This window comes from Hemicordylus capensis, chromosome 3 (genome assembly GCF_027244095.1).
Source record: "Hemicordylus capensis ecotype Gifberg chromosome 3, rHemCap1.1.pri, whole genome shotgun sequence".
Taxonomy (NCBI): domain Eukaryota; kingdom Metazoa; phylum Chordata; class Lepidosauria; order Squamata; family Cordylidae; genus Hemicordylus; species Hemicordylus capensis.
The window spans coordinates 105,851,987-105,878,721 of NC_069659.1; the positions used below are offsets into that span (position 1 = coordinate 105,851,987).

General features: G+C 42.6%; 1 protein-coding gene and 1 long non-coding RNA gene across 23 annotated transcripts in view; one reads left to right on the forward strand and one right to left on the reverse strand.

Moving 5' to 3' along the window:
• Window positions 1-26,735, forward strand: part of DMD (dystrophin) — a 1,901,967-nt gene that overhangs the window by 1,737,285 nt on the left and 137,947 nt on the right. Inside the window, exon 1 of one of the 22 annotated variants that reach the window (XM_053308513.1) lies at window positions 25,325-25,697. The exons of the other annotated variants lie outside the window; for them this stretch is intronic. Coding sequence (XP_053164488.1) covers window positions 25,678-25,697 — 20 coding nt within the window. The 5' untranslated portion in view covers window positions 25,325-25,677. Of the gene's footprint in view, window positions 1-25,324; window positions 25,698-26,735 lie in introns of those variants that run through there. 22 annotated transcript variants of the gene reach the window in all.
• On the reverse strand, window positions 5,723-25,478 carry LOC128350339 (uncharacterized). Its single transcript, XR_008319268.1, has 3 exons — window positions 25,079-25,478; window positions 9,488-9,585; window positions 5,723-5,938 (listed from the first exon to the last, which is right to left on the reverse strand). It is a non-coding gene; the product is annotated as an uncharacterized LOC128350339 (long non-coding RNA).

The window sequence follows — 26,735 nt, forward strand, 5'->3', positions numbered from 1 at the left end:
AACATAAGAACAGCCCTGCTGGATCAGGCCCAAGGCTCATCTAGTCCAGCATCCTGTTTCACACAGTGACCCACCAGATGCCACTGGGAGCCTATAGGCAGAAGTTGAGGATCTGCCCTCTGTCCTGCTGTTACTCCCCTGCAACACACCAGGAGTCAAGTCAAGTAATCCACTAGAATCAGAGCCAAGGACTGAAACAAGAGCCATGGATCAGGAGTATGCAGAGGGTTAAACCAAATAGTCATCCAGTCCGGGGTCAAGACAGAAGCCAGGAGTCAAAGCCACATCAGTGGTCAAAACGCGATCAGTAATGAGGAACCAGAGGGATCAAACAGGTAGCAGGAGTAATAACAGGCCAAGGGTCACATCAAGAGAAATAGCTTGGAGATCACACCAGATCAGGAGAAACTTGCTACTTAAGCAAGGGTAGCTTCAGACAGGAAGCCTCTTATACTTACTGCTAGAGGAATGGACCAGTGAATGACTCCAAAAGGCAGAGCCTGTCAGGGATTCCAGAGTCTGATGCAGTATAGCACAATGTGGTATGCCCCACAAGGGGCAGCAATGTGCAGGGCCCCAGGGTAAGCAGAACATGACACAAGGCTATAATATCTGGGGCTTTTTATTGTAGGGAAAAAAGACAACGAAGGGGAGACATAATGATTCATAAAATTATGCATAGTGTGGAGATAGAGAAATTTATCTCCCTCTCTCATACTTGAGTGGGACACACTAGAACCAAGAGACATCCCATGAAAATGATGGCCAGGAAATTTAGGAATGACAAAAGAAAGTACTTTTTCATTCAGCTTATAATTAATCTATGGAATTCTCTGCCATAGGATGTGGTGATGGCCACCAGCAGGGCTTAGACAAATTCATGGATGACAAGTCTATCGATGGCTACAAACCTTGATGCTATGGGCTATATCCAGGATCAGAGGCAGGATGCTTCCAAATAACAGTTGCAGGAGAGCAACAGCAGGAAAGAGGACATGCCTTAATCTCCTGGTTGTGGGCTTCCCAAAGCCATCTGGTGGGCCACTGGGAGAAACAGAATGCTGGAATAGAAGAGCCTTGGGGCTGATCCAGCAGCGCTGTTCTTCTGAGATCTAATTAGAGACATCGTATATGTATATTAAAACCTTATTTTATTGAGTCACACCAGTGCTTATGCTTTTATAATCTATTTTTTCATTCCCCTCCTTTTGGGAATCCACCCAGGACAAACAGTAGTTGATAACTGGTTTTACCTTTCTGCTTAGAATGATAATTCTAGTGATTAATGATTTCATAAGTCCATAACATGCAAGAACAAGTTTAACATTTAGGGAAAAGAGGAGGAAGGAGGAGGAGGAGGAGGAGAAGGAAAAAGAGAAAGTCCCAAGGGTTATTTGCACTGCCAGGCTCGCACATTTCACCAGCAATCAGGGCAAGATACCTTAATCAAGTTAAGTTAAGTTCCTTGATCTCCCTGGGAAGCTTTGAACTACTTAATGTATAACGTCTAGGATTTCACTCATCTTGATGTTTTCATTTTGCTTCTTTTACAAAGGGTTTAGTTTTCAAATATTTGTCCTGATTTCTTTCTTTTTGCTCCTAAATCTAGATCATTTAAATAACTAATTTATTGTAACACACCTACTGGTTAGAGATATGATATACCAGCTGGAGTTTATTGTACCTTTAAAAAAAACAAAAACAAAAATACAATTCACAACGATATTCCTAAACATGTGTTTCAATATTGCATTTGGAGAATATAAGTTATCAGAAACATACTTAGAGATGAATTGATTGGTTATTAAATATAAGCCACACCTAGGTTTGTTCTTGTGCTTCTACATGCATAAAGGCTAGAATGATTCTTCTTTTGTATATGAACAACATATATAGGTATGCCTCATAGGATGTTATCTTTCTCCCCTCATGTTACCTTCATATCATCCATACAACTGCTGTGCTGGCTACCCTATGACATGCTATGACCATTTGTGACAAACCAATCTTAACAAGCAAGGAGCTTTGCACCTCTCTTTGTAGCATATAATGACACATTTCTCTCCAGGATTGATGTGAGGTGGACATACTATCTACAGTATGAGCCCCTGGTGGCGCAGTGGTAAAACTGCCGCCCTGTAACCAGAAGTTCGATCCTGACCAGGGGCTCAAGGTTGACTCAGACTTCCATCCTTCCGAGGTCAGTAAAATGAGTACCCAGAATGTTGGGGGCAATATGCTAAATCATTGTAAACCGCTTAGAGAGCTCCGGCTATAAAGCGGTATATAAATGTAAGTGCTATTGCTATTGCTACAGTAGGACACTCACTGTGCACACAATCTGAATATAAGAAAGTCTCTGGTTGATGAGAGAGGAGAGCTGGTCTTGTGGTAGCAACCATGACTTGTCCCCTTAGCTAAGCAGGGTCTGCCCTGCTTGCATCTGAATGGGAGACTTGATGTGTGAGCACTATAAGATATTCCCCTTAGGGGATGAAGCCGTTCTGGGAAGAGCAGAAGGTTTCTAGTTCCCTCCCTGGCTTCTCCAAGATAGGGCTAAGAGAGATTCCTACCTGCAACCTTGGAGAAGCCGCTGCCAGTCTGTGTAGACAATACTGAGCTAGATGGACCTATGATCTGACTCGGTACATGGCAGCTTCCTATGTTCCTATGATGTGAATGAGATAGTCAGGCTGTGCACACAACACAAGCTGCCTGGGGTAACCTAGGCAGCTCATGTCAACTGGGCACCGCAAGCCCTCTGGTCCTGGTTGCTTCAGACCTAGGTCTGAACCTAGGTCTTTCCCAAGGTAGAACAAAGCCTTTGTTTGTATGATTGCCCCTGGTAGCTGGGCCATCCGGTCCACCGCCACTTTAGGCAGTGAGCTGGGGAGAAGGAGTGACCATGCAGAGCTGAGTGGCTGCAATAGAGAGAGCGGCTGCTCCACTTCGCTGCAAAAAGAGGGTTTGAGGAGCATATAGCTAGAAGTGTTAAGGGGAATAACAAAAACTTATTTAAATATATCAGAAGTAGAAAACCTTCCAGAGAGGCAGTTGGACCATTAGAGGATGAAGGTGTGAAAGGGATTATTAAGGAGGATAAGGAGATTGCAGAGAAGCTGAATGAGTTCTTTGCATCTGTCTTCACGGTGAAGGATACTGATCATATACCCTCTCCAGAACTGAGTTTTTCAGGTTTAGCGGCTGAGGAATTGGGCAAATTTGAGGTGACAAGGGAAGATGTTCTAAACTGTCTTGAAAAGAAAAAAATTAACAAATTGCCAGGGCCAGTTGGCATCCACCCAAGAGTTCTGAAGGAGCTCAAATGTGAAATTGCTGATTTCCTGGCAAAAATATATAGCTTGTCCCTACACTCAGGCTCTGTACCAGAAGACTTGAAAGTTGCCAGTGTGACTCCCGTTTTCAAGAAAGGATCCGGGGGGATCCGGGAAATTACAGGCCAGTCAGCTTACCTTCGGTGCCGGGTGAATTGATGGAAAGCATACTTAAGGACAAAATTATTAAGCATATAGAAGAACAGGCCTTGTTGATGGAGAACCGGCATGGCTTCTGCAAGGGAAGGTCTTGCCTCACTAAACTTTTGGAGTTTAAGGCATACCTGTGGCTAATCCCATGTGTGGCAGCTCTTGTGAGAGTTTGCAAGAAGTACCATGGTGATTGGGCAGTGAGGATTCCATATGCAGCTAGGGAGAATGGGCCTAAGGTTGGAATACAACTGTTACTGGTCAGAAGATGTTCTTGACTGGAGAGGAGAGGAGAGGAGTGTGTGTGTAGTGTGTGTGTAGTGTGTGTGTATGTATAGAGGGGGGGATAGTGAGCAGGGGTCTGCAAAGAGATGGGTTGTGAGGGAGGAAAGAGCCCATTCAGGAGAAGGAGGCTGACGTTGTGTGAATTAGATGAGGAAACAAGATGAACAAGATCTGTTAACTCAGGAAGGGAGTGGGGAGAGAAGGTGAAGAGAGGGAGTGGGAGGGAGGGAGAAGGAGGGAAAGAAAGAAGGGAAGAGTGAGTGTAGGAGAGAGAAAGAGAGAAATGAAGGGAGGGGAAGAGAGAAAGAAGGAAGGGCGAGGGATGGTCCCAAGCCTGTCAGCTGCCCGAGGGGAACAAGTGGACATGGTGGTGGTGGCAGCAAGGAAGGGCCCAGTCAACCACTGCTGCTGTTTGGGACTACCAAGGCCATTGGCGGAGGAAGGCAGGAAGACAAGGGATGGGCTCAGGCCTGTCAGCAGCCTAAGAGGAATGAGCGGCTATGAGCGGCAGTGAGGAAGGGCCTGATCAACTGCTGCGGCTCCTGCTCCTGTGGGGAGAAGCAGGAGTGGGACTCAGGTGAGGAGGTCTCTGGGGATAGGGGGCTGCAGTTTGGGCAGTAGGCACCAGCAACGCTGCTGCCATGACCAACAGGGGTGAGGGGGGGTCGAGTAAAAGGATAGAGAAGTGACCAAGAGGGGTGAGGGGGATGGAAGCAACAGGATGGAGCAGGAGCAGCAGCAGTGTGACTCAGGTGAGGCTGGAGAGATCTCTGAGGTGAGGGGGCTGTGGCAGGGGGTGAGAGGAGCAATCAAGTACTAGCATGCAGATGCTCTGTGCGGGGTAAGCTAGTCGAGTTTAATTTAATAAGAGCACTGTCCCTGTAAGCATTTAATTGGTGGCAACTGGCATTCAGTCTAATTCCATCTCATATGCACATATCCCAGCTGAGACCTGGTTTCAATTCTTCTAGACCATCTATGGTAGCACTCAGAATGAGACAACTGATATGAATAAAAAGTCCTGAATCTGGCTCCCTTCCAAAGTGGCCTACAAACATAGCACTAGAGTGCAAGCAGCTAATTGGTGCCTGACCCTTGGGAAAGCCCCTGGAGTGGACATGATGCCTCTTGGGGTATATAAATTGAATGCCCACTGGTGGGATCCCATTTTAGTGAGGCTTTTCTCAAAAATTGATAACACTTGTGAGGTTCCCCTCCAAACTGGAAACAAAGTGTTATTTATTAGGGATGAGTTCGAAGCGTCAAAACATTTTGGCACGAGGCGAGGGATTCCCTTAAGGGGAGGCCTACCTGCCCATCCTCCAAGCTGCCACTGGCCCACTGCAGCACTGTTTAAGCATCAATACTTCCGTGCAAGCAGCAGCTTGTGCCACTTCCCCTTTAAAACGCCACACCACAGCGATGGGATGTGTCCTCCAGTATCCCTCATGCAGTGTCGACATGTAAATGGCATCAGTGCATGCTTCGGGATGCAACACTCCATAACTCCTATTGCACATGCATGCAGGCAGAGGAGACTGGTCTACAGGCCGACAAGGCCCGCCTGCGCCTGCCACCACCGCTACCAGAGGGATGAGTGAGTGGAGTGGGTGAGAGGCAGCGAAGGGGAAATAGTGGCAGGGGCTGGGCAGCAGAAGTGGGTGTCGGGCAGCAGTGGCAGCGCCATCAGTGATTAGAGATATTAAAAATTAAGGAGAGGGCAGACCGTAATAGAGAGGTGACAGTTAAAAATCAGTTGGATGACAGTGAGACAAGCAGGGTTTCCTTGTCCCTTCTTCAGGGGTCTCGCTTCTGCTGCTGCTGTCACTCAACCTCCTGCACACACTTAAACATAGCTTAACGTAACACAACATAAGTTCCAAAACACATATAATACCAATAAATAACAGTACTACAAATGCAAACTATCACACAGTATAATCTTAGTCAGACCAATAAATTACAATTCTGTGCAGGCTTGGACTATTTATGCAGTTTTGAGGTAGTGTGTATTTGCACACACATATATGCAGGAGGTAGATTACGAAGCACAAGCAATCTGATTGAATGAAGGAAGAAGGCTGTACAGGGTTTCTGAAGGTCACAGAATTTCTGTGTATTTGGCTCTGGGTTTTCTGTGTTGTTTTTTTACTCCCTTCCCAATGAGACTGAAAATATAAGTATACACAGTTAGATCATCCAGAGGAGATGATGATAGACAAACAGAACACAAGATTGTGCAAAAGGAAATGGAAGGATAAATGTTCTGGAAACATAACATTTTCCCAACCTCTATGTAAATATATGGGAAATGTGAATTGGACAGTGTTGAAAAAAACCTTCAGCTCATGACTAATATTGAACATCATTTCTGTCTTAATGAAATTTTCGTATTGATTGAATTTCCATTTGAAGTAGGTACAAACATGTATCTGCAGAGCAGTGAGAAGCAACATTAAAAAAACTGTCTGTCCATAAGTAACCTTACTGTTTCTGCTACTCAAGTGGATGAGGTTGTTTGTAGTTGGTTTTTTTTTAAAGAAGCAGGTGCATAGAAAATTAATTTGCACAGCCCAGCTCATGGACAGGATTACAATCACACCTACTCTTTGTCAAAGATTAAGAAGTGATTGCAGTGTGATGAGGTTGTAAGTTAGCACTATTTTGTCAGCTTGTGTAAAACCGTGTTTCCAGCATGGCTCAATTTGTAGTTATTCCTTCATTTAACTCTATACTTTCCTTGCTTATCCACCAAAGTGGCAGTTATCACTCCTACAGTACCTCATACACAGACTTCAATAAACTCCCTAAATCAGCAAGGCGTTTAAGCTTATTCTTGGCATATACTGGAGGAATTGCTCTGAACAGAAATAATGAATGTACTTCAGACCTGATCTGGGACCTAAAGAGAGAGTCCATGAGTCTGAGGTATAAAATGTTTGCTATTTCTGTGCATTGCAGCAAAGCTGCAGTTTTATTTTTTGCAATACTGTGACAGTACTTGCCTCTTTAAAAGTGACTCTCTGAGCTGTAAACAGCTTGTTGCTTTATGCATATTTAGACAATGATTAGAAGGCAGCAGCAACCATTCCATCTGGGATTTGGTTCTAACAATACATCAGTCACTAATTTGTGCAAAACCACTGATTACATAAGTCGTTGTATTTGTGAGCTAGTAGAGCACCTGCCCCACCAAGTATCCCATGCAGCTCAGCTGTGAACAACTGCACCCAGAAACATCATCTGCAAAGACTAGCATTATGTCATAGGTTGTATGCAAACACACACTGAATGACTGAAGAAGTGGAGTACAACGCTGGTGAGCTCTGGAGTAAACAGGGCAAAGGGAACAGCTAGCCCCACTGAGCTATTCTGGATCATGCTCAAAAGCGATTGGAAATAAGTGAGTGAGTGCATGCCAGAAGAGGCAGTCTGCAGGCGGCAATGCCAGCAACCCTGCAGGAGAAAAGTTCTTTCCACTTCTGCCTAGGTGAAGAGATGGTATTCTGCTCCACGTGAAGGAACAAGCTTGGGATTGCCCAATGCTAGTCCTTTCCAAACCAGCAAGAAGGGATAAGAGAGGATGGTGAGCAAGTTAAAGGAGCAGGGACTAGCTGGTCACTTGTAACAGTTCTGGATCAATAAGGACCTTAGGCTTACCTGCGGCACCCATTCCAGATATGTGCAACCTTAATTAATGATGTATTCTCTAAAAAATTTGTCTCTTTCCTCACATATGTCTCAGTGTGTATTCTGAAGAGTAGTATAAAATAGTTACGTAAGGTTGCCTGCTTGTTTCCATGAGCTGGAAAACTGCAACTCACATTTTTTTCATTTTATTAAAGGGAACATAGGATTTTATGTGAACTCACTATTCCTATTGTCTACTGTTCACATTGAGGGACATTTGCGTGAGTGGTGTATTTGTACAAGATGTATCAAAAGAACCAACTTTCTGAAGCTAAGGAAAATTGGACCTGGCAGGAAGTTGAAAGTGAGACTGCCTGAAAACCTGTTCATTGCACACTTGGGGAAGGGTGGGGTACAAATGCATTACTCAGCGGAAGTAATCTGTAGTAAAATTTATCTCAGGACTGAATAAAATATATATTTAACTTTAATTCCAGAGGGTTTGCTTGCTTGCTTGCATGCTTGCTTGGCTGTCTTTCTTTCTTTCTAGACATGGCATCTTCTAATTCCTATTCAATCAGAATAGCAAATAGATGTACAGAAAGAGACAAGAGTAATCTAAGTGTGAACAAAGTGACAATGCTCTATAGAGGGCTGCCTTTGTATGTAGTTAGGAAACTTCAGTTTGTCCAAAATGCAGCAGCCAGATTGGTCTCTGGAAACAGAGATCACATCATGCCTGATCTTAAACAGTTGCACTGGCTGCCAGTATGTTTCTGGGCAAAATATAAAGTACTGTTTATCACCTTTGAAGCCCTGAATAGCTTAGGCCCAGGTTATCTGAGAGAACACCAACTAGTGGCAACTTGGGATTGGGCTTTCTCAGTTGTGGAATGCGTTCCCTGTGGGTATAAGAAGCTTACCATGGGTATAAGAGGCTTACTTTGAAGAGTTTCAAGAGAGCCATAAAAACCCATCTTTTCAGCCTCGCTTCTAATAAGGTTAAATTCGTTTTTAAAAGTTTTAAAAATGAGTTTTATGTTAATATTTAATTGCTTTTATTTTATGTTACATCTTAATGGTTTTAATTTGGATGTAAACTGGCCTGAGCTCCTCTGGAATGGGTGGTATATAAATGAAATATATAAAATCTTTATTGTTTGTTTCCCGATGTAAACCGCTTTGAGAACTTCTGTTGAAAAGTGGTATATAAGTAGTAGCAGTGCTAGTAGTAAAATAAAATAAATAATAATTCTTACCATGATTTTACAGGTGATCCAGATTACATTTTGCACATCCTGAAACTTAGTTGCAACAGTGTTTTTTCATTAGTACATTTATCCTTGTTATCACAGAAGGGGAATAACATGAGTAAGGAGGGAAAGGTTAGATCAGGACTGCTCTACTTTGGCCCACCTGCAGAGATTGACCTACAACTCCCATAATCCCTGGCTATTGGCTACTGTGGCTTAGGGATGTGCCCAGACCGGTTCAGAGGCCATTTTAGAGGCCTCCAAACCAGTTCAGACGTTGCCCGGTCCCGCGGTTCGACACCAGGGGGGGTCTCGCTTTAAGAGCGAGGGGGTGTACTTACCTCCGCTGTGTGTGACATGTGCAGCGGATGCACATGCGGTGGCGTGCACATGCGTGATGGTACTTCCACTATTTCCAGCCAACAGCGGGGACAGGGGTGGCAGGGAGGAATGATGCTGCCCCCAAAGCTTTGTAGAAAAACAGAGCGGTTCCGTGTACATCCCTACTATGGCTGGGGATTATGTGAGTTGTAGTCCAAAAACAGCTGGAAGGGCCTGGGTTTAATAGGCCTGGTGTAGATTTATTTATTTATTTATTTAACATGTTCTTATACTGCCTAAAACTTATGTCTCTGGGTGGTTTACAACAAGATTATTTTAAAAATAATTTATTTTTAAATTATTTTATTTATTTAAAAAAAATTATTTTTTTAAAAAATGTAAAAGCAAGAAATTAAAAACACAATTTAAAATTTTAAAACAATATTCTAAAAACAACATTAAAACAATCATTAAAACAATTAATCATAGTGCAACCTGGAGAAGAGTGTTTACCTGTGTAGGTGGTGATGTATTGGAGGATTGGCTCCCAAAGGTACACCTGGCCATCATCTCACTTCCACGCCAGAACATACTTTTCTTCTGGTTCTCACCTAGTGTGAGGGTTTGGGGGTGGGGTTGTATTGTTTAAAAACAAGTTGTTCTGGTAAGAACTAATCTGCATACTTTCCTTTTACTATAATCTTAATTGACAATTATACTTACAAGTTAGCCCATTTCAGCCTTAAATATTCACATGTCCGCCATCTTAAATTGGGATGGATGGCATCATCACAATCAATCCATCCATTGATCCATCCATGTGTCCCTACACCTTTAGCAAATTTGGTTCAGATTGGTTAGGCGGTTCACAAGCTAGCCCTCTTGCGCCTCAAATGTTCATGCATCTGCCATCTTGAATTGGGATGGATGACATCACAAGCTCTGCCATTTAGATGGCCCCATGTGTCCTACAGCTGTATCAAATTTGGTTCAAATTTGATACAATTAGGCAGTTTACAAGTTAGCCCACTTGCGCCTTAAATGTTTATGCATCTGCCATCTTGAATTGTGGTGAGTGACATCATCACAATTTAAGCCATTGAGGTGTCCCTATGTGTCCCTACAGCTGTAGCAAGCTTGGTTAATATTGGTCCAGGCATTGCAAAGTTTATAAAAGAGAACACACACAGGGACACATGGATACACACACAGAATGTTAGGTCATTAGCTAACTTAACCTTAAGGAAAGTAGGCTAAAAAAAAAGCTAAGCCTAGTTTGATTGATATTATAATCTTTTAGTCTCCTTTTATATATTTATTAACATTTATTTTCTTTCTTTCTTTCTTTCTTTCTTTCTTTCTTTCTTTCTTTCTTTCTTTCTTTCTTTCTTTACTTCCTTCATTTATTTGCAGTTGTGCTCTTCCCAGTGTGTTAGCTCTCTTTTTTATCCTTTAGGGAAAGCCTAACTGATCATATCCTTAATATGCCTAAGAGATTAAACCAGTCAGGTGTAGTTCCTTAAATTCCATAAGATATCCCCTAATGCTGAGTTTTTAATTAAAATACAAAAGGACAATGAAAAAGAGATCCTAATTCTGGGATCATCAAAGTATCCAGTAGGCAACATCCCCAGCTAATTTTGCTAAGAAATGCAACTGGACAAGCTGAAAAACACTCTTGATCAAAGAATATGCTAATAATCTATTCTCATGATGAGGTATCTAAATCTGTAGCATTATTCATCAGCTAGGAAGTGTCTAGCTAAGGTACTTTCTAGCAGAGTATGCACATATGCTGGCAATATAGATTGGTTGCCAACACTTGAATGACTTTTAAAAAAAATTCCTCCTAAAAATTACATAAGAAATATTATGTGTAACTACTTTGCTACTACATATTTCTCAAAATGCCACTTTTATTGCTTTGAGTTTAGAACTCCAGAAATGTCAACAGAATAAAATGGATACAGATTTCCTATGTACATCAAAGGTCTCAACAATGACAATTCCTGTTGTTGATAGATAAACTTTATTACAGTCTTTGACCAGTACAGAAACATGAAAGAAGGAACATAATGTAACACCCATGCAACAATAAAACAACAATATAGTTTTACTAATATACAATGACATAGTAAATTATTCAACTACATTAGTCATTAGATATCATATATTGGTTGCTATTAAACAAAACTTAGATATGTTGTAAGTAACCTTGGCTTGATGGTCTGACAAGAGAAATGAGATATATACTTCATCTTCCTTGCCCAGTATGTCCTTAATCAGGGGTAAAATTAATGTCTCATGCGAGTCCCTATAAAAATTACAATATAATAAAACATGTCCCTCATTCTCCATGGACTGTGCATAACATGGGCTGTAGTGTCTTTTAGTCTTTTATAATATGGTTTGACAGAGAAATATACAGCTCTCTGACATATTGTCCTATAAAGTCCAGTGGTTTTTAGGTTTCTCAAGATTCTGTTAGAACTGAATATAGAGATAGCAGAGGATATATAAAACCATTTCATACATACAATAATTCCAACACAGCTATCTACTTTGTAATCTGCTTCTTAAGTAAAGCCAGAGACAATGTAGATGTCAGATTTACTTCAGCCCAAGCACAAAACAAGGTAGATAGATGGAGGTGTAGTATGTAGTTGTGCCGTCGAGTCAGTGTCAACTTCTGGCGACCACAGAGCCACATTGTTGGTATAATACAGGAGGGGTTTACCATTGCCATCTTCAGCATAGTATGAGATGATGCCTTTCAGCATCTACCTATATTGCTGCTGCCTGATATAGGTGTTTCCCATAGTCTGGGAAACATAGTCTGGGAAACATATCAGCAGGGATTCAAACCAGCCACCTCTTCTTCCCTAAGCAAGTTACTTCCCTGCTGCACCATTAGGTGGCTAGGTAGATGGATGTAGTTAGCTGGAAAAGTGAATTATAAGACCACCTTGAATAAGTAAAGAGGGGGAACTACTACATAAACAGGAATTTTTTTCCATTGGTCCTTATTAGGCCACACCAATTCTTTTGCAAAGAAAAAAAAATCGCTTTTCGCCTCCCCTCCAGGGTTCTCCTCGTGAGTAGGCATGGCACGGAGCCATGCCGCAGCTAATCACGATCAGAATGCCCGTGTTTGCAGAGCGCTCACTCTGCAAAACTGGGCTTTAGGGAGGGCTACTTGAGCGGGTTACCCGGTGGTTCTTACAATCAACAAAAATCAGGCTAGGTTCTCCTAGCCCAATTTTTGTTGATCGTGAGAATAGCCCCAATATATTTTGTTCTTATTTTCTTGAATTGTAGTCATCATCATTCACTCTAATAGTCACATTTCCTATAGAGCAGAATAGTACATTTGTTATTGATTGGGTAAGCTTAGGTATCCAGTACGAAACAAACATAAATTTTTGTAGATAGGAATAGCTATGAGGTTTTATAAATTTATGTAAACCTCTGATAAGCATAACATCTTTGTTTCCTGTTATGAAATTGTGGAGTCAGTTGGGCTTAATACCTCAGAATTTATGTTTCTATCACTGGGTGTTATTCAGCTGATAACATTTTGATGTGGACATCAAAGAGTTAATTTGCTTTTGAATCGTGGAATGACTCAGATTTCCCTTTGGGTAGTGGTGGTTGTTGTTTGTTTTTAAAGGGTGCTGTGTGGGTGTAAGGTAGGGGGAAAAACAAAGCAAATGGATACACTAATTGGGGTTTTCACCTGCTGTGAGTCTAATTGAATACAATGCTTTATTTGTTACCGAAAGAGAAAGAAGATTATGCAAAGTGTCAGAATTTCAGACTAGTTTTTATATTCCTATTGCTTGGTACAATGAATGAGAAAAGAAGAGAGACAGTGCTAAAGGACAGCCAATCTGCTATTAAGGTGGACTAGGAACTGAAGGCTCATATGAAAACTGACTGGTCAGGTTCTCACAAGCAGTTACTTCAGTGTGCTCTGACTCAGGGTTAATTGCTTTTGAGGTAATCTGTGCTCCCTGATTTCCATATATGTGGGGTGGAGTGGAATATTTAACATTTACCTCAAATAAGAGGCAAAAAGGTGATTTAATTTAAGGTGATTGTGATTGATAAGAAGTAAGAAAGTGTAATATCGATGGAGATTTCAAACTGCATGATAAAAATGGTTTCATTTGTATCACACAATAATGTGAAATCTCTATCTCTGATTTTCTGTATTTAAAATACTGAATGCAAAACATAATGGGATTTCAGAGGGTTGGCGCCTAAGTACTGCATTTAGAAAGAAAATGCTGCAAACTATCTATCACTGAGGGATCTAGGGAAGTGGTCTAATCATTGCCTCCTTCAAACAAGGAGGCATCCTACCCTCCTTCAGCGATAAGTTAATGATATTAACTAGGCCATTTCCAGCAATCTCCCTGCTGGATAGAAGCAGCCAAGTCGGACAAGGATCCAGGGAACGTGGTAGGCCCCAAGCAGCTTGTCCACATCATCAGGCATCACAGATTGAAACTCGAGGCACCTAATTATCTTGGTTTCCCTCTTCTTCATAATCTGTAGTTCTATAATGTCCTTTTTGAGATATGGTGACTAGAACTGTACGCAGCACTCCATAGGGATTTCTACGGAACCGTGGAGGCGCGTTCCGGTGCCGGCAGGAGTCTCTCTTTGAGGGGGTTGCACTTAGCCCTCCTGCTGTTTCCCCCCTGCCGGCGCTCCCTTTTTTTTGAAACAATTTTGGGGCATCAGCATTCCTCCCTGCCGCCCCTGCCCCCATAGTTAGCTGGAAATACCAGAAGTAATAAGTGCGTGGATGGCCAAAATCGTTTCCAAAAAAGGGAGCACCGGCAGGGGGAAAGTGGCAGGAGGGGTAAATGCAAACCTCTCCCTGCCCTTACAGAACCACCCCCCCACCGGCACTGGACTGCCGGACCAGGCCACGTTCGAACTGGTTCGGAGGCCTCTAACATGGCCTACAGACCAGTTCGTGCACATCCCTAGTACTCCAAGTGTGGCCACAAAATAGATTTGTATAAGGGCATTATGATATTAAAGGTAAAGTGTGCTGTCAAGTTGATTTCGACTCCTGGCGCCCACAGAGTCCTGTGGTTTTCTTTGGTAGAATATAGGAGTAGTTTACCATTGCCTCCTCCTGCGCAGTATGAGATGATGCCTTTCAGCATCTTCCTATATCGTTGCTGTCTGATATAGTAGCAGCAGGGATTCAAACCAGCAACCTTCTGCTTGTTAGTCAAGCATTTCCCCACTGTGCCACTTAAGGTATTATGATATTAGCAGTTTCATTTTCAACCCCCTTCCTAACGATTCCAAGCATGGAATTGGCCTTTTTCACAGCTGCAACATATTGAGTTGGCACTTTCAAAGAGCTGTCCCCAAGATCTCTCTCCTGGTCAGTATCAGTAAACGACTGCTCAGATCTCATGTAAAATTGTGGTTCCCCTCCCGCAATGTATCACTATACTTGCTAATATTAAACCACATTTGCCATTTTGTCACCCACTCCCCCAGTTTGGAGAGATCCTTTTAGAGCGTCTCACAATCTGTTTTGGTTTTCACTACCCTGAATAGTTCAGTGTCATCTGCAAATTTGGCCATCTGCCTTGTTACCCCAACTTCTAGATCATTTATGAATAAATTATAAAGCACTGGTACCAATATAGATCCATAGGAGACCCCACTCCCCACTTACTTTCCTCCTTTAGAGAACTGCCCATTTATATCTACCCTCTGTTTCCTGTCCTTCAACCAGTTACCAATTAACATGTGAGCCTGTCCCCTTAGCCCATGACCCTCTGATGAGGAACTTTGTTGAAAGCTTTTTGAAAAGCCCAAGTGTACTATGTCGACTGGATCACCCTTATTCACATGCCTTTCAAAGAACTCCAAAAGTTTGGTGAGGCAAGATTTACCTTTGCAGAAGCCATACTGGTTCTCCTTTAGCAGGACCTGTTCTTCTACATGCTTAACAATTTTATCTTTGAGAATGCTTATCTTTGACATGCTTTCCATCAGTTTTCCTGGAACAGACATTAAGCTAGCGAGCTTTTAATTTTCCAGATCCTGCCCCCCACCCCGATCCCTTTTTGAAAATCACTGTTACATTGGCTACGTTCCAGTCCTCTGGTACAGAGCCTGATTGTAGGGATAAGTTACATATTTTGCAAGGAGGTCAGCAATTTTACATTTGAGTGAAAGACAGATGCAAAGAACTCATTTAGTTTTTCTGCAATCTCCATATCTTCCTTAATAATTCCTTTCAGACCGTCATCATATAAAGATCCAATGACCTCCATGGCAGGTTTCCTGCTTCTGATGCATTTAAAGTAGTGTTTGTTATTCCCCTTGATGCTTTTAGCTCTCTCCCCGCCACCGTCCACTTCCCTTATTGTCTCCTTCCATTTCTTTTGTGAGAGTTTGTTTTTGTTTCTGTTCTCTTCATTTGGGCAGGCCTTCCAATTTCTCAAGGAAGTCTTCTTCCCCTTTTATAGCTTCCTTGACTTAACTTGTTAATCATGCTGACATCCTCCTGGACATGGTGGTACCTTTCCTCCTTTTTGGTATACATTCCAACTGGATTTCTAATATTGTGGTTTTAAATAAATTCCATGCATTTTCAAGCAAAATGGCTCTCCTGTTTTTCCCTTTCCATTTCTTTCTACCAAACTCCTCATTTTAGTGAAGTTTCCTTTTCGGAAGTCCAAAGTATCTGTAATTTGGAGATACTCAGGAGTCTTTGATGAGGAACTTTGTCAAAAGCTTTTTGGAAGTCCAGGTAGACTATGTCAACTGGATCACCTTGATCCACACACTCATTGACACTCTCAAAGAAGTCCAAAAGGTTGGTGAGGCAAGATTTACCTTTGCGGAAGCCATGCTGGCTCACTCCCAGCAGGGCCTGTTCTTCTAGGTGCTTTACAATTTTATCCTTGTGGATGCTTTCCATCAATTTGCCCGGAACGGACGTTAGGCTAACCAGCCTATAATTTCCCAGATCGCCCCTGGATCCCTTTTTGAAAATCGGTGTTACATTTGCTACTCTCCAGTCCTCTGGTACAGAGCCCGATTTCAGGGATAAGTTAAATATTTTAGCAAGGAGGTCTGCAATTTCACATTTGAGTTCTTTGAGGACTCTTGGATGGATGCCAACTGGCCCTGGTGATTTGTTAGCTTTCAGTTTTTCCAGACAGTTTAGAACATCATCTCTTGTCACTTCTATCTGACTCAGCTCTCTAGCCTCCATCCCTAAAAAGCCTGGTTCAGGAACAGGTATATGCTCAGTATCCTCTGCCGTGAAGACAGACGCAAATAACTCATTCAGTTTCTCTGCAACCTCCATATTCTCCTTAATAATCCCTTTCACTCCCTCATTGTCTAATGGCCCAACTGCCTCCCTGGCAGGTTTCCTGCTTCTGATGTACTTAAAGAAGTTTTTGTTATTCCCCTTGATACTTTTGGCTAAATGTTCCTCAAACTCATGACACTGACATCTCACACCAGGACCTGTGCAACTCTCAGGATTAAGTCTGTTGCCTTGTCTCTGGTTGGTTCCATGACCAATTGTTCTTGGGCACAGTCATTCAGCGTATCTAGAAATGTGGCCTCTTTGTCATTACCTGACTGTGAATTTACTCAGTCTATGTGTGGGTAGGAACACAGGAAGCTGCCTTTTACTTAGAACATAGGTCCATCTAGCTCAGTACTGTCTACAGACTGGCAGCAGCTTCTCCAAGGTTGCAGGCAGGAATCTCTCTCAGCACTATCTTGGAGAAACCAGGGAGGGAACTTGAAACCTTCGGCTCTTCCCAGAGGGGTTTCATCCCCTAAGGGGAATATCTTATAGTGCTCACACATCAAGTCTCCCATTCAGATGCAAGCAGGGCAGACCCTGCTTAGCTAAGGGGACAAGTCATGCTTGCTACCACAAGACCAGCTCTCCTCCCATATTCAAGTCAACCATTATTACAGCTCTGTCTCTCTTTGACGCCTCCCTGGTTTTCTTCTGCAACTCCCTGTCATTGTCTGTGATATGATCAGGATGGTGGTAGAATGTTTCTAGTAACACATTTCCTTTCTGGCCTTTTATTGTCACCTAGAGTTTCTGTGGAAGACTCTGGTCTTCCTAGGTTTTCCAGCTTGTTTGATTTTATCCATATTTTAACATACAGTGCTATTTCACACACACACCCATTCACCCCTCCCTGTCCTTTCTATAGAGTTTATATCCAAGAATAAAAGTGTCCTAATGGTTCTCACTGTTTCATCATGTTTCTGTTACAACCACCATATTTATGTTTTCATTAGCAACCAAGCACTCCAGCTCACCCATCTTGGCTTGTAGGCTTCTGGTTTTGGTATATATGCTGAATCTCTTACCTTGTGTGTGCTATCTTTCTTATGGCCATTTGATCTCTTTGATCAGCTAGCACATCCTTCTTTCTGCTCTTTACCTGTTTATGCTTTGTCCCCTTCCGAAGCATTTATCTGAAGCATTTACACCCTCACACTTTAAGGGATGACATTTGCCAAACTGGATGCTGCCTAGCTCCTGTCAAATATACCCCAGGCATCATTTTAAAAGCTGCTCTGTGAACTTTTTGATTTTAAGTGCCAGCAGTCTGGTTCCATCTTGGTTGGAGACAGTCCTTTTTGTACAGCCTTGTCTTGTCCCAAAATGTATCTTAAATGCCTAAGAAATCTAAATCCCTAAAGACTAAATAGGATTTGGGGGCCCCAAGGGGGTGTGGAGGCTCTGGACTTTGGCCCCCAAGTCCAGGGGTAAGAATGCCACTGCTCCTGGCACCACCATCTCATCCACACATGGAGAACCCTCAGCTCAGCCTGTCTTGCTGGCCCTGTGCATGGAACAGGTAGCATTTCTGAGAATGCTACCTTGGGTGTCCTGGACTTCAATATGCTACCTAGCAGCATAAATTGGGCTTCCAGGACCTCCCAACTACATTTCTCAACATCATTGGTGCCAATGTGCACCACGACAGCTGGCTCCTCCCCGCACTACCTATCTAGACACTGTGTGACATCCGCAATCTTTGCACCAGGCAGTCAAGTCACCATGCAATCTACTTGGGGGTCACAGACCTCTCTCTCTATACCCCCAATGATTGAATCACCCACTACTAGGAGGACCCCACCCTCCTGAGAAGTATCCTTGTGTGAGAGTATATGGGCTCATTATCCACGGATCCCTTCTAAGGGAGCGATTTCCTCTTCCTTGGAGATGTCCTCCTTCCCTGAGACCTCCATTCTCCATGCAGGGATGGAGCCACCATTCAAAGAACCCAGGGTGTTGTGTTCAGGGTCTGTGGCTGGCACCCCAGCCACATCCCTGTATCTTACATCAGACACACAGGGGGTGTGGTGGCATCTGCAAACGGAGCCGTGCAGCCCTGTTTGTGAGTAAATACTCACAACTTCTGCCCATCAATGGACAGTCATACATGTAACACTCTGGGCAATATACTGGGAAGCACCCCCTGCTCTGCTGGCTTTCTACCTTCATGATTAGTTTTGTTTGTTGTTTAGGGTATTTGGAGATTGTTTATTTGAAATAAGGACTTAGCTGAAGTTGTCAGCTATTCAATAGTTTAAACTTTCTTTCCTGAGAATATAAAGGAGGGAGCAGTACTTACCTTCTCTTTCCACTGGGCTCCATGTGAACAAGATGGTCTCCTTTCCAGTTCTCCACACACTTCCCTGCAAAACTCCACGCAAAACTCCTATGATACCAGTTTGCTAATTCCTGTTTGCTAAGTGTGTTCACTAAGTTCCCTGGCCGCCTCCTCTTACTGTATGTAGAAAGTAGGTGTCAAACTGAGGCAACCAGGTTCAACAAGAATGTGGCACCTCCCACTTGATGTGACTCACCTCAGCCCTGGCTGGCTCCTCCCACTGTCTACCTCCAGGCAAAGGAAACTAAAATTGAAAATTTAAAAGCCACACAGCAACAAAACATGCCCTGGAAGATCTTTTGGAAAACTTGCCTTGCTTTTCCGTGTCTATTTCCATCCTCAAAGTCTTTACAGATGTTATTGTAGTATTGCTCCTTGTCTCTTCTAACAGCTTTCTGAAATTCTCTATTACGTTCCTTCCTGAGGTCTTTATCTTTCTTGACTTTGGCTTCTTTCATCTTCTTGGCAGTTTTCATTGTCTGTTCTGACATCCATTTTGCTTTCTTCTGTTTCTTGGTCTTTGGCAGTCTCTTTTCGCATTCATCCTTAACAACTCTTTTTATTTCATTCCACAGTTCCTCTGGTTCCCTATCAATGAGGTTCAGAACTTCAAAGCGGTTCCTGATGTTCTCCTTGAAAGTGGTGGGAACATTCTCAAGATCATATCGCAGAAGCTGGATAGCTTTGTTTTTCTGCTTTAGCTTGACTTGGTACTTGCACATGAGCCGTTCATGATTGGTTCCACAGTCAGCACCTGGCCATGTCTTTGTTGTTATAACTGAGCTCGTCCATATTGTTGTACCAATAACGTAATCAGTTTGATTTCTGTGTAGTCCATATGGTGATGTCCATGTGTATAGGAGGTGCTTTGGTTATTTGAAGAATGTGTTAGCAATGAAGAGATCATTGGCTTGGCAGAAACTAATAAGTCGTTCTGCTTCATTTCTGTTTCCTAGGCCATATAGGCCGACTGTGTTATCCTCCTTACCTTTTCCAAATTTGGCATTCAAGTCTCCAACCACCATCATCACATCTTGCTTGCACGTTCTGTCTATTTCAGACTGAACTTGAGCATAGAACTCATAAACTTCTTCTTCTTCTTCTGCATCAGTTGCTGGGGCATAAACTTGAAGAACTGTCATGTTAAAGGGTTGTCCACAAAATCTAATTGATATTATCGGTCACTGACTGCATTGTACCCAAGTACTGTCATTGCTATATCCTTCCTGACTATGAAAGCAACACCATTCCTCCTTTGGTTTTCGTGTCCTGAGTAGTAAACAGTATGATTTTCTGACTGAAAGTGTCCTAGTCCAGTCCATTTTAATTCACTGATGCCCAAGATGTCAATCTGTAGTCGATTCATTTCATCTTTCACTGTGTTAGGCATTCCCATATTCATGCTACTTATGTTCCACGTTCCCACTGTAGTTCTGTCTTTGCAGCTTTGGATTTTCTTTTCACGCGCTGCAACATCAGCTGCTAGATGTCCAAAAGGCTTTAGTCTAACCACGTCATAAACAATATTGATGCTGGGAGAAATCTTCAGCTCTTATGCAGTAGCATGTTGAGTACCATACGGCCTGAGGGGCCCATCATCCAGCACTACGACAATCATTCCATGTTGTCTATCCATGTGTTTTTCTTGGTAAAATACAGGAGTGGTTTACCATTGCCTTCTCCCATGCAGTATGAAATGATGCCTTTGTTGTTGTCGTCACTGAAGTGATTGTCCACCTCCAGCACCTTCCTATATTCCTGCTGCCCAATATAGGTGCCTGCTTGCTTTAGCTGGACAGCTGGGATGACCTTTGCGCTTTGGGTGACCTACTGGGAGTATACCTCCCAGTGTACTTCACTCATCCCTTCCAGGAACACCCCTGCCGCCACGATGAGGTAGCATAGCAGGATTGGGGGGGGGGGAGAAAGCATCAAGCCCTGCCAAAAAACAAATTCAGACACACTGTGACTGCTCCCCTCAAAATATCCCCCTTCTGTTTGTTTGTTTGTTTGTTTGTTTGTAGGAATAAAGATCCTTCAGATACCTGCTCCAAAACTGTATTGGACCATTTAGATAGTACAAGCCACTGTGGCTATACAACACTTCACTACTACTATTACTGCCACTGCTACTACTACTAATATTTATATACTGCTTTTCAACAAAAGCTTCCAAAGCGGTTTACATAGAGAAATAATAAATAAATAAAATGTCTCCCTGTCCCCAAAGGGCCTCTCTAAGCATAGCCATCAGATTCTGGCAAACCCCAGGCATCTCTCCAAGCCAGATAGTTTGTTGTGAGGCCTCTCAGTATCTAGGCACAGTGATGGGCAGATCCAAAATACAAGAGACTGTGATTCTGGTTACAGCAGGAGGAGGCTGATTGATATGGAGTAAGCAAGCAAAATGATGGATTTTATAATGTAAGTCAGTCATGTTTATTTATGGTCATAGACCAAAATTTAAAGCATACATAATAATACACATATGATATAATAGTAATATATACAGAGATCCAATATTATCTCATCCTAATCAGCAGTTTACATAATCTTGTTGACCATCTGTTGTCTAGCATTCTTAGCTGCCTCACAAAACTTAGCAACTTTAATTGTTATTTCCTCCTTCTGATCTGAGAGCAGATAGTTGACATAGAATACATCTGTATGTCCTGGAAAGTCAGCCAGTAATGAGGAAATATAACGAGATCGAAAATCCCCAAAGAAGAGGCAGCAGAGTAAAATATGAAAGATAGACTCCTTTTCTCCAGAGCTTATAATGTAAGTTATGTAAGTTTTTATTACATTAATCTTCCAAATGGCTTGGTTTAGCATTATCTGAATGCAAAGGAAGCTGCAAGAAGGGAATGCTAAGGCAGTTGTGGCGTTGTGCACTCCACTCCTTCTTCTCAAGATCAACCTTCCATGAGACCAAGTGAGTTGGTTGCCTCAGGCAGCAGATTATTGAGACATCAGCAAGGTGGCAAGCTGCACTTCTGCCCCTTGCTTAAAAAAAAATGCAGGGAGAAGGGTCACACAAGGGGATTAGCATTTCGCACCCTGCCTCAGGTGTACAGAAGTCTTGAGCCACTACTACTTCTCCTCTACTCTCATGCACTTTTATTAAGGAACAAACCACAGTTCCCCATTATGTTCAAACTCGGGAAACTACAGTGTGTTAACTAACTAGAGTTACAAGCCAAGATTTCAAACCAGGATCAGTTTAGGGTTTAATACCCTTCTAATCAATGTTTTAACTTTAGTTATTTAATAAATAACAGTTCTATATTAGTGTTGAATGTGGGACTTTGATTCATTTTAAAGTAAAAGCAAGAACTTTCACTCTCCTCCCCTCTTTCACACATGAAGAGAAAAAGAGAGGGAGCATGTGAGTTCCCTGTTTCTGTAGGCTTGTTCATGTAGCATGAAACCAGGTTTTAATACAGTCATCCCTCACCAGCCGTGACGGTTCCATTTCTGGAAATCCTCACGGCTGGCGAACTGGTGGTTGACAAGGCATTATAACTAATGGGAAACAGGTTAGGGGATTTGCAGTCGCAAAAATGGGAGTTAGGGGATTTGCAGTCTCAAAAAGACAGAAAAAAACAGTGTTAAATAGGAAAAAAACCAACCCCTGAACTCAGCCCCGACCCCCAGAAATGACCTCCTGACCCCCCAAATTCCCCCAACTTCCAAAGAAAGAAATCTCACCAAACTGTGGATACTCAGGTCATGGTTGTGAAACCTGCCACAATTTCCCACTTGCAAATATGATGAATATTTATATACTGCTTTTCAAGAAAAGTTTCCAAAGTGGTTTACATAGATATAAGTAAAATGGTTCCCTGTCCCCAAAGGCCTCACAGTCTAAAAAATAAACATAAGACAGACACCAGCAACAACCACTGGATACTGTGCCTGGGATGAATAGGGCCAGTTGCTCTCCCACTGCTAAATAAAGAGAATCACTGCTTTAAAAATGTGCCTCTTTGCTCAGTTCGCAGGGGATACAATATCACAATGGTGTCATTCACCTAAACACATTTGCAAATCAGCAACCTAATGTGAATTAAATTTTTAAAAAATTCCATGTGAACGAGAACTGAAATGTTTAAGGTATGCTGGACCATTATTGGCCTGGTCTAATCAAACTGAAACAACTACAGATATAGCTGAACAGTGTGGATAGTATGCAGCTATGCTGCTGGGCTATGCTCCATGTTTTGATAATTTCTTATTAATTACAGATATTTGATAACATGGTAATAACTTATTATATTATAGAAAGACAGTTTGGGAAACCCTACTAGTTCATAAATTATGGAGTCATTAGTGCTAGTCTAATAGGAACATGGTGTAATGTGTATATATGCTTTTCTGAAGCAAGATTTCAAATCTGGATATATATCCTAAACAAGATGTAGTTATATTCTAAATTTATACTCAATGTTAGTTAAATTTAATTATGCTGCACTTGAACTGTTACAGATTTGACCTTATGGCAATATCATAGTTTCATTTTAAATCTGCAGTCCACCAGGGTGTCACTGTACAGTGTGACTTAGATCCATGCAACCTTTTTCTCCACAGTGAGGAGACTTTTTAATTCCATACAGTTTGAGACCATAACTGCAAGTGCAAATGTGCACATCTTCAAGTTTTTCCTCAAACCTATGCAGACTGCAGTGTGGCACACATTGCTCTGCACTACACTGAAGGGAAAGCCATTGTGTCAACATAGTTAAAAGCAACCTGAATGCAATGTTGTCATGCACCACACCTTTTTCACCAGAAAGAATCCTTTCTGATGAACAGAGGGTTCCAAGGCACACTTCTCAATTTGCACAGGGATGTCCTCACCCTCCCTGTGTGAGGAACACATAGTGAGTAGCACACTACTGGCGTGCAAATGGCACACTGCCTAGAATGGCAAAAACACACACACACACACAAAAACACCCTTGAGCTGGTGCTGATTCCAGAATAGCAACTGTTTGAGGTCATTCACACAATCAAAACTTTGTTCTACCTAGGTTTGGGAGCTGCATGTGCTCCCAATTTTTGTTTATTTGGAAGTAAGGTAGGAGGAAAACACTGGTAGAAGTGAATGTGTGGAAACAAGGAAAGTAAAGTTGTGCCATCGAGTCAGTGTTGACTCCTGGCGACCACAGAGCCATGTGGTTTTCTTTGGTAGAATACAGGCGGAGTTTACCATTGCCATCTCCCACGCAGTATGAGATGATGCCTTTCAGCATGTTCCTATATTGCTGCTGCCCAGTATAGGTGTTTCCCATGGACTGAGAAACATACCACTGGAGATTCGAACCAGCAACCTCTTGCTCTACAGGCAAGTTACTTCCCCGCTGCAGGATTAGGTGGCTTGTAGGAGCTCCCAAACTCTGGCAGAACAGAGTTTTTGATTTTGTGAATGACCTCTTTATGTGCTCTTTCTCTTGCTAAATGCCAGTGATGGAGCACAGCAAATGTGCCAATGCATATTCATGCAAGAGTATTCTCACAGAAGAATTAAAGTAGCACAAACTCTTTCCTGATTGGTCATGGTGGGAGTTATTTCATGCAAGCGCTTCCATTGTCCTGGGAAATCTGTCTGTTTCTGTGATATGCACAGCTGTCCTCCTAAGGGTGCCCATTCAGAGCCATCTAGGCATTCATATTAGCCATACAGCTCCTTACATCAAAGCCATCTAATGGTACAGCGGAGAAATGACTTGCTTAGCGAGCAAGAGGTTGCTGGTTCGAATTCCCACTGGTATGTTTCCAGAACCTAACGGGTATACTCTGGTATGTTTCCCCAGAATATGGGAAACATCTATATGGGGCAGCAGCAAAATAAGAAGGTGCAGAAAAGCATCATCTCATACTGCTTGGGAGATGGCAATGGTAAACCAAAGACAACCACAGGGCTCTGTGGTCGCCAGGAGTCGACACCTACTGGAGGGCACAACTTTACCTATGGCTCTTACAGCAGTATAAGCCAAGTAAATGGCTTACTGGTGTATTGGTTAGTTACACATAACTAACCATGTGTAAATATTAACCTAATGTAAATACTGTATACAGAATGCAGGAGAACCATCTTAATTCTTCTTCTTCTTAAGATCAGTAAAGGGGATAGAGGGAGGGAGTGGTCATGCTCGGCCTGTGAGTATGGTGGGTTAGGAAAGGGTTTATGTCATATTACAAAAGATCCTGAATGTTGTCACAGCGAATGCCTAGGTTTGTATCATACTGAAGGAGTCGGAAGTAATTAGGTCGGAAAGATACGTTGTTGTGAGTCCGCATATTTACAGTTCCACGTTTTCCTGGCCCACTCTCTTGTTCTCTTGCAGTCATGCCTTTCCACTGAAAAATAAGAAGTCAGAAAAGAATGGCCCACCTTTGGTGAGATGATCACATTCGCGGTCGGTGAATTAAATTCACACAGTGTCTGGGTGGCTTCTCCTCTCTCCCGCGCGCGCGCTCTCCGGCAGATCACAGCATCTCAAGCATTCCAGGAGAAACCATTCCACCCTCGCTGAAATGATGGATTCTGTTACATTCGATCACTTGCGCGTAGATCACTTTTTCTGCCTACTTCTGGCATTTGGTCAGGGAGCCGTGGAGTGCTGGATGCCATCTTTTGGTTCGACCTTAAATAAATCCCACCCACCCCCGGTTTTCACCCAAACTGCTCCATTTCTTTGAGTTCTCCAGTTGTTGTTTGCAGGTTGAATAGGTGGAGCCGAGGCAGCGAGAGCTCCGCCCTGTCTAGCCCCGCAGCTAGCCTGCCTGCCTGCCTTCCCTCCCCCCCCCCATCACCCCGCCGCGCTTTACGCCCTTAGCCCGAGAATGCTCCTCGCACCGCAGTGCTAGGCGCTCCTTCGTGTTTGTGGTTGAGTTTAGCGTTAGGCTGCAAACGCGGTCTAGAAATCCTTTCCCGTGGCTCGCTCTTTTCTCTCTCTCTCTCTCGTTGGAAGCGCTGAATAGTTAGCGGCAATGAGGGAGCAACTCAAAGGGTAAGTTTAATTATTATTCAAACTAGTCCCTGTGTTGTTCGTGGTTGTTTTTTAATGGAATCTTGCACTTGTCAGAGCTGTGCGCTGCTGGCAAGGCAAGGTAGTTAAAGGTAAATTCAACTTCTGAAGCCGTCTTTGCATTGAGAATTTGCAGCTTGAGAGTCCTCCCTGCCAGCTGTTTTCTCTTGTTCCCAGTGCAGGTGCTTGTAACTGTGGAGATTAATGCCAGAGTTAACTCTTTCCCTTACGGCTGTGGACTTTAGCGATTAAAGATTTCTCTCCGATTGAACGATTTCTATTTTGTTTCTCTTGAAATCAAAGTCGTCTGGCCCAGCACATAGCCCATTCCTACTACATTCCTGTCGCTCACTGGGTTTAAAATGCTTATGATACTGAAGCCCTGCTCTTTCCAAAGTACCTTTTAGATCATGCTGCATTTGTGTGTGTGTGCGTGTACATGTGCGTCGAAAAGAGAGGTGATATTCCTCAATATTGTGTTTAAAGATGCTGCAGAAGAAAGCTACCATACCTTTCATTCACTATGCTAAAAGGTCAAATTTCTGCTTGATTTCTTCTGGGAATTCGAACTGACATTTAATTCAGTGCATTTCTCTCCCTCTCCCTCTAATGTGCTCTCAGTGTCTTGGTAACTGTGGTCTAGTTGGAACATGCTGAATAAGTAGGTATGAATGAAACAATACATGTAAAAAGCAGCTAAGCAGGAAGCCAGGAATGATGAGAGGGAGATAATATCAAATATTTGTGCAGAGGGTCAAAGGGGGAAGTTAGTCTGTTTCATTATTTTATAGTTAAAGTTTTGATTTAAAGGACAGAACACTGTATCTACATCCGTTGTGTGTTCTCTCTCTCTTAAGAACATATTACATAAGTATGTACTGTATGTTGGTTTATGAATGCAGTTTTTTCTAAATACACTTGGTCCATACAAATATTTTAGACCTCAAGTGCTAAGCTGGGGGATGGAGAGAATTAGAAAGATGCAACATTTTAAATGTGAGGGAAGTATTTTTGCACTAA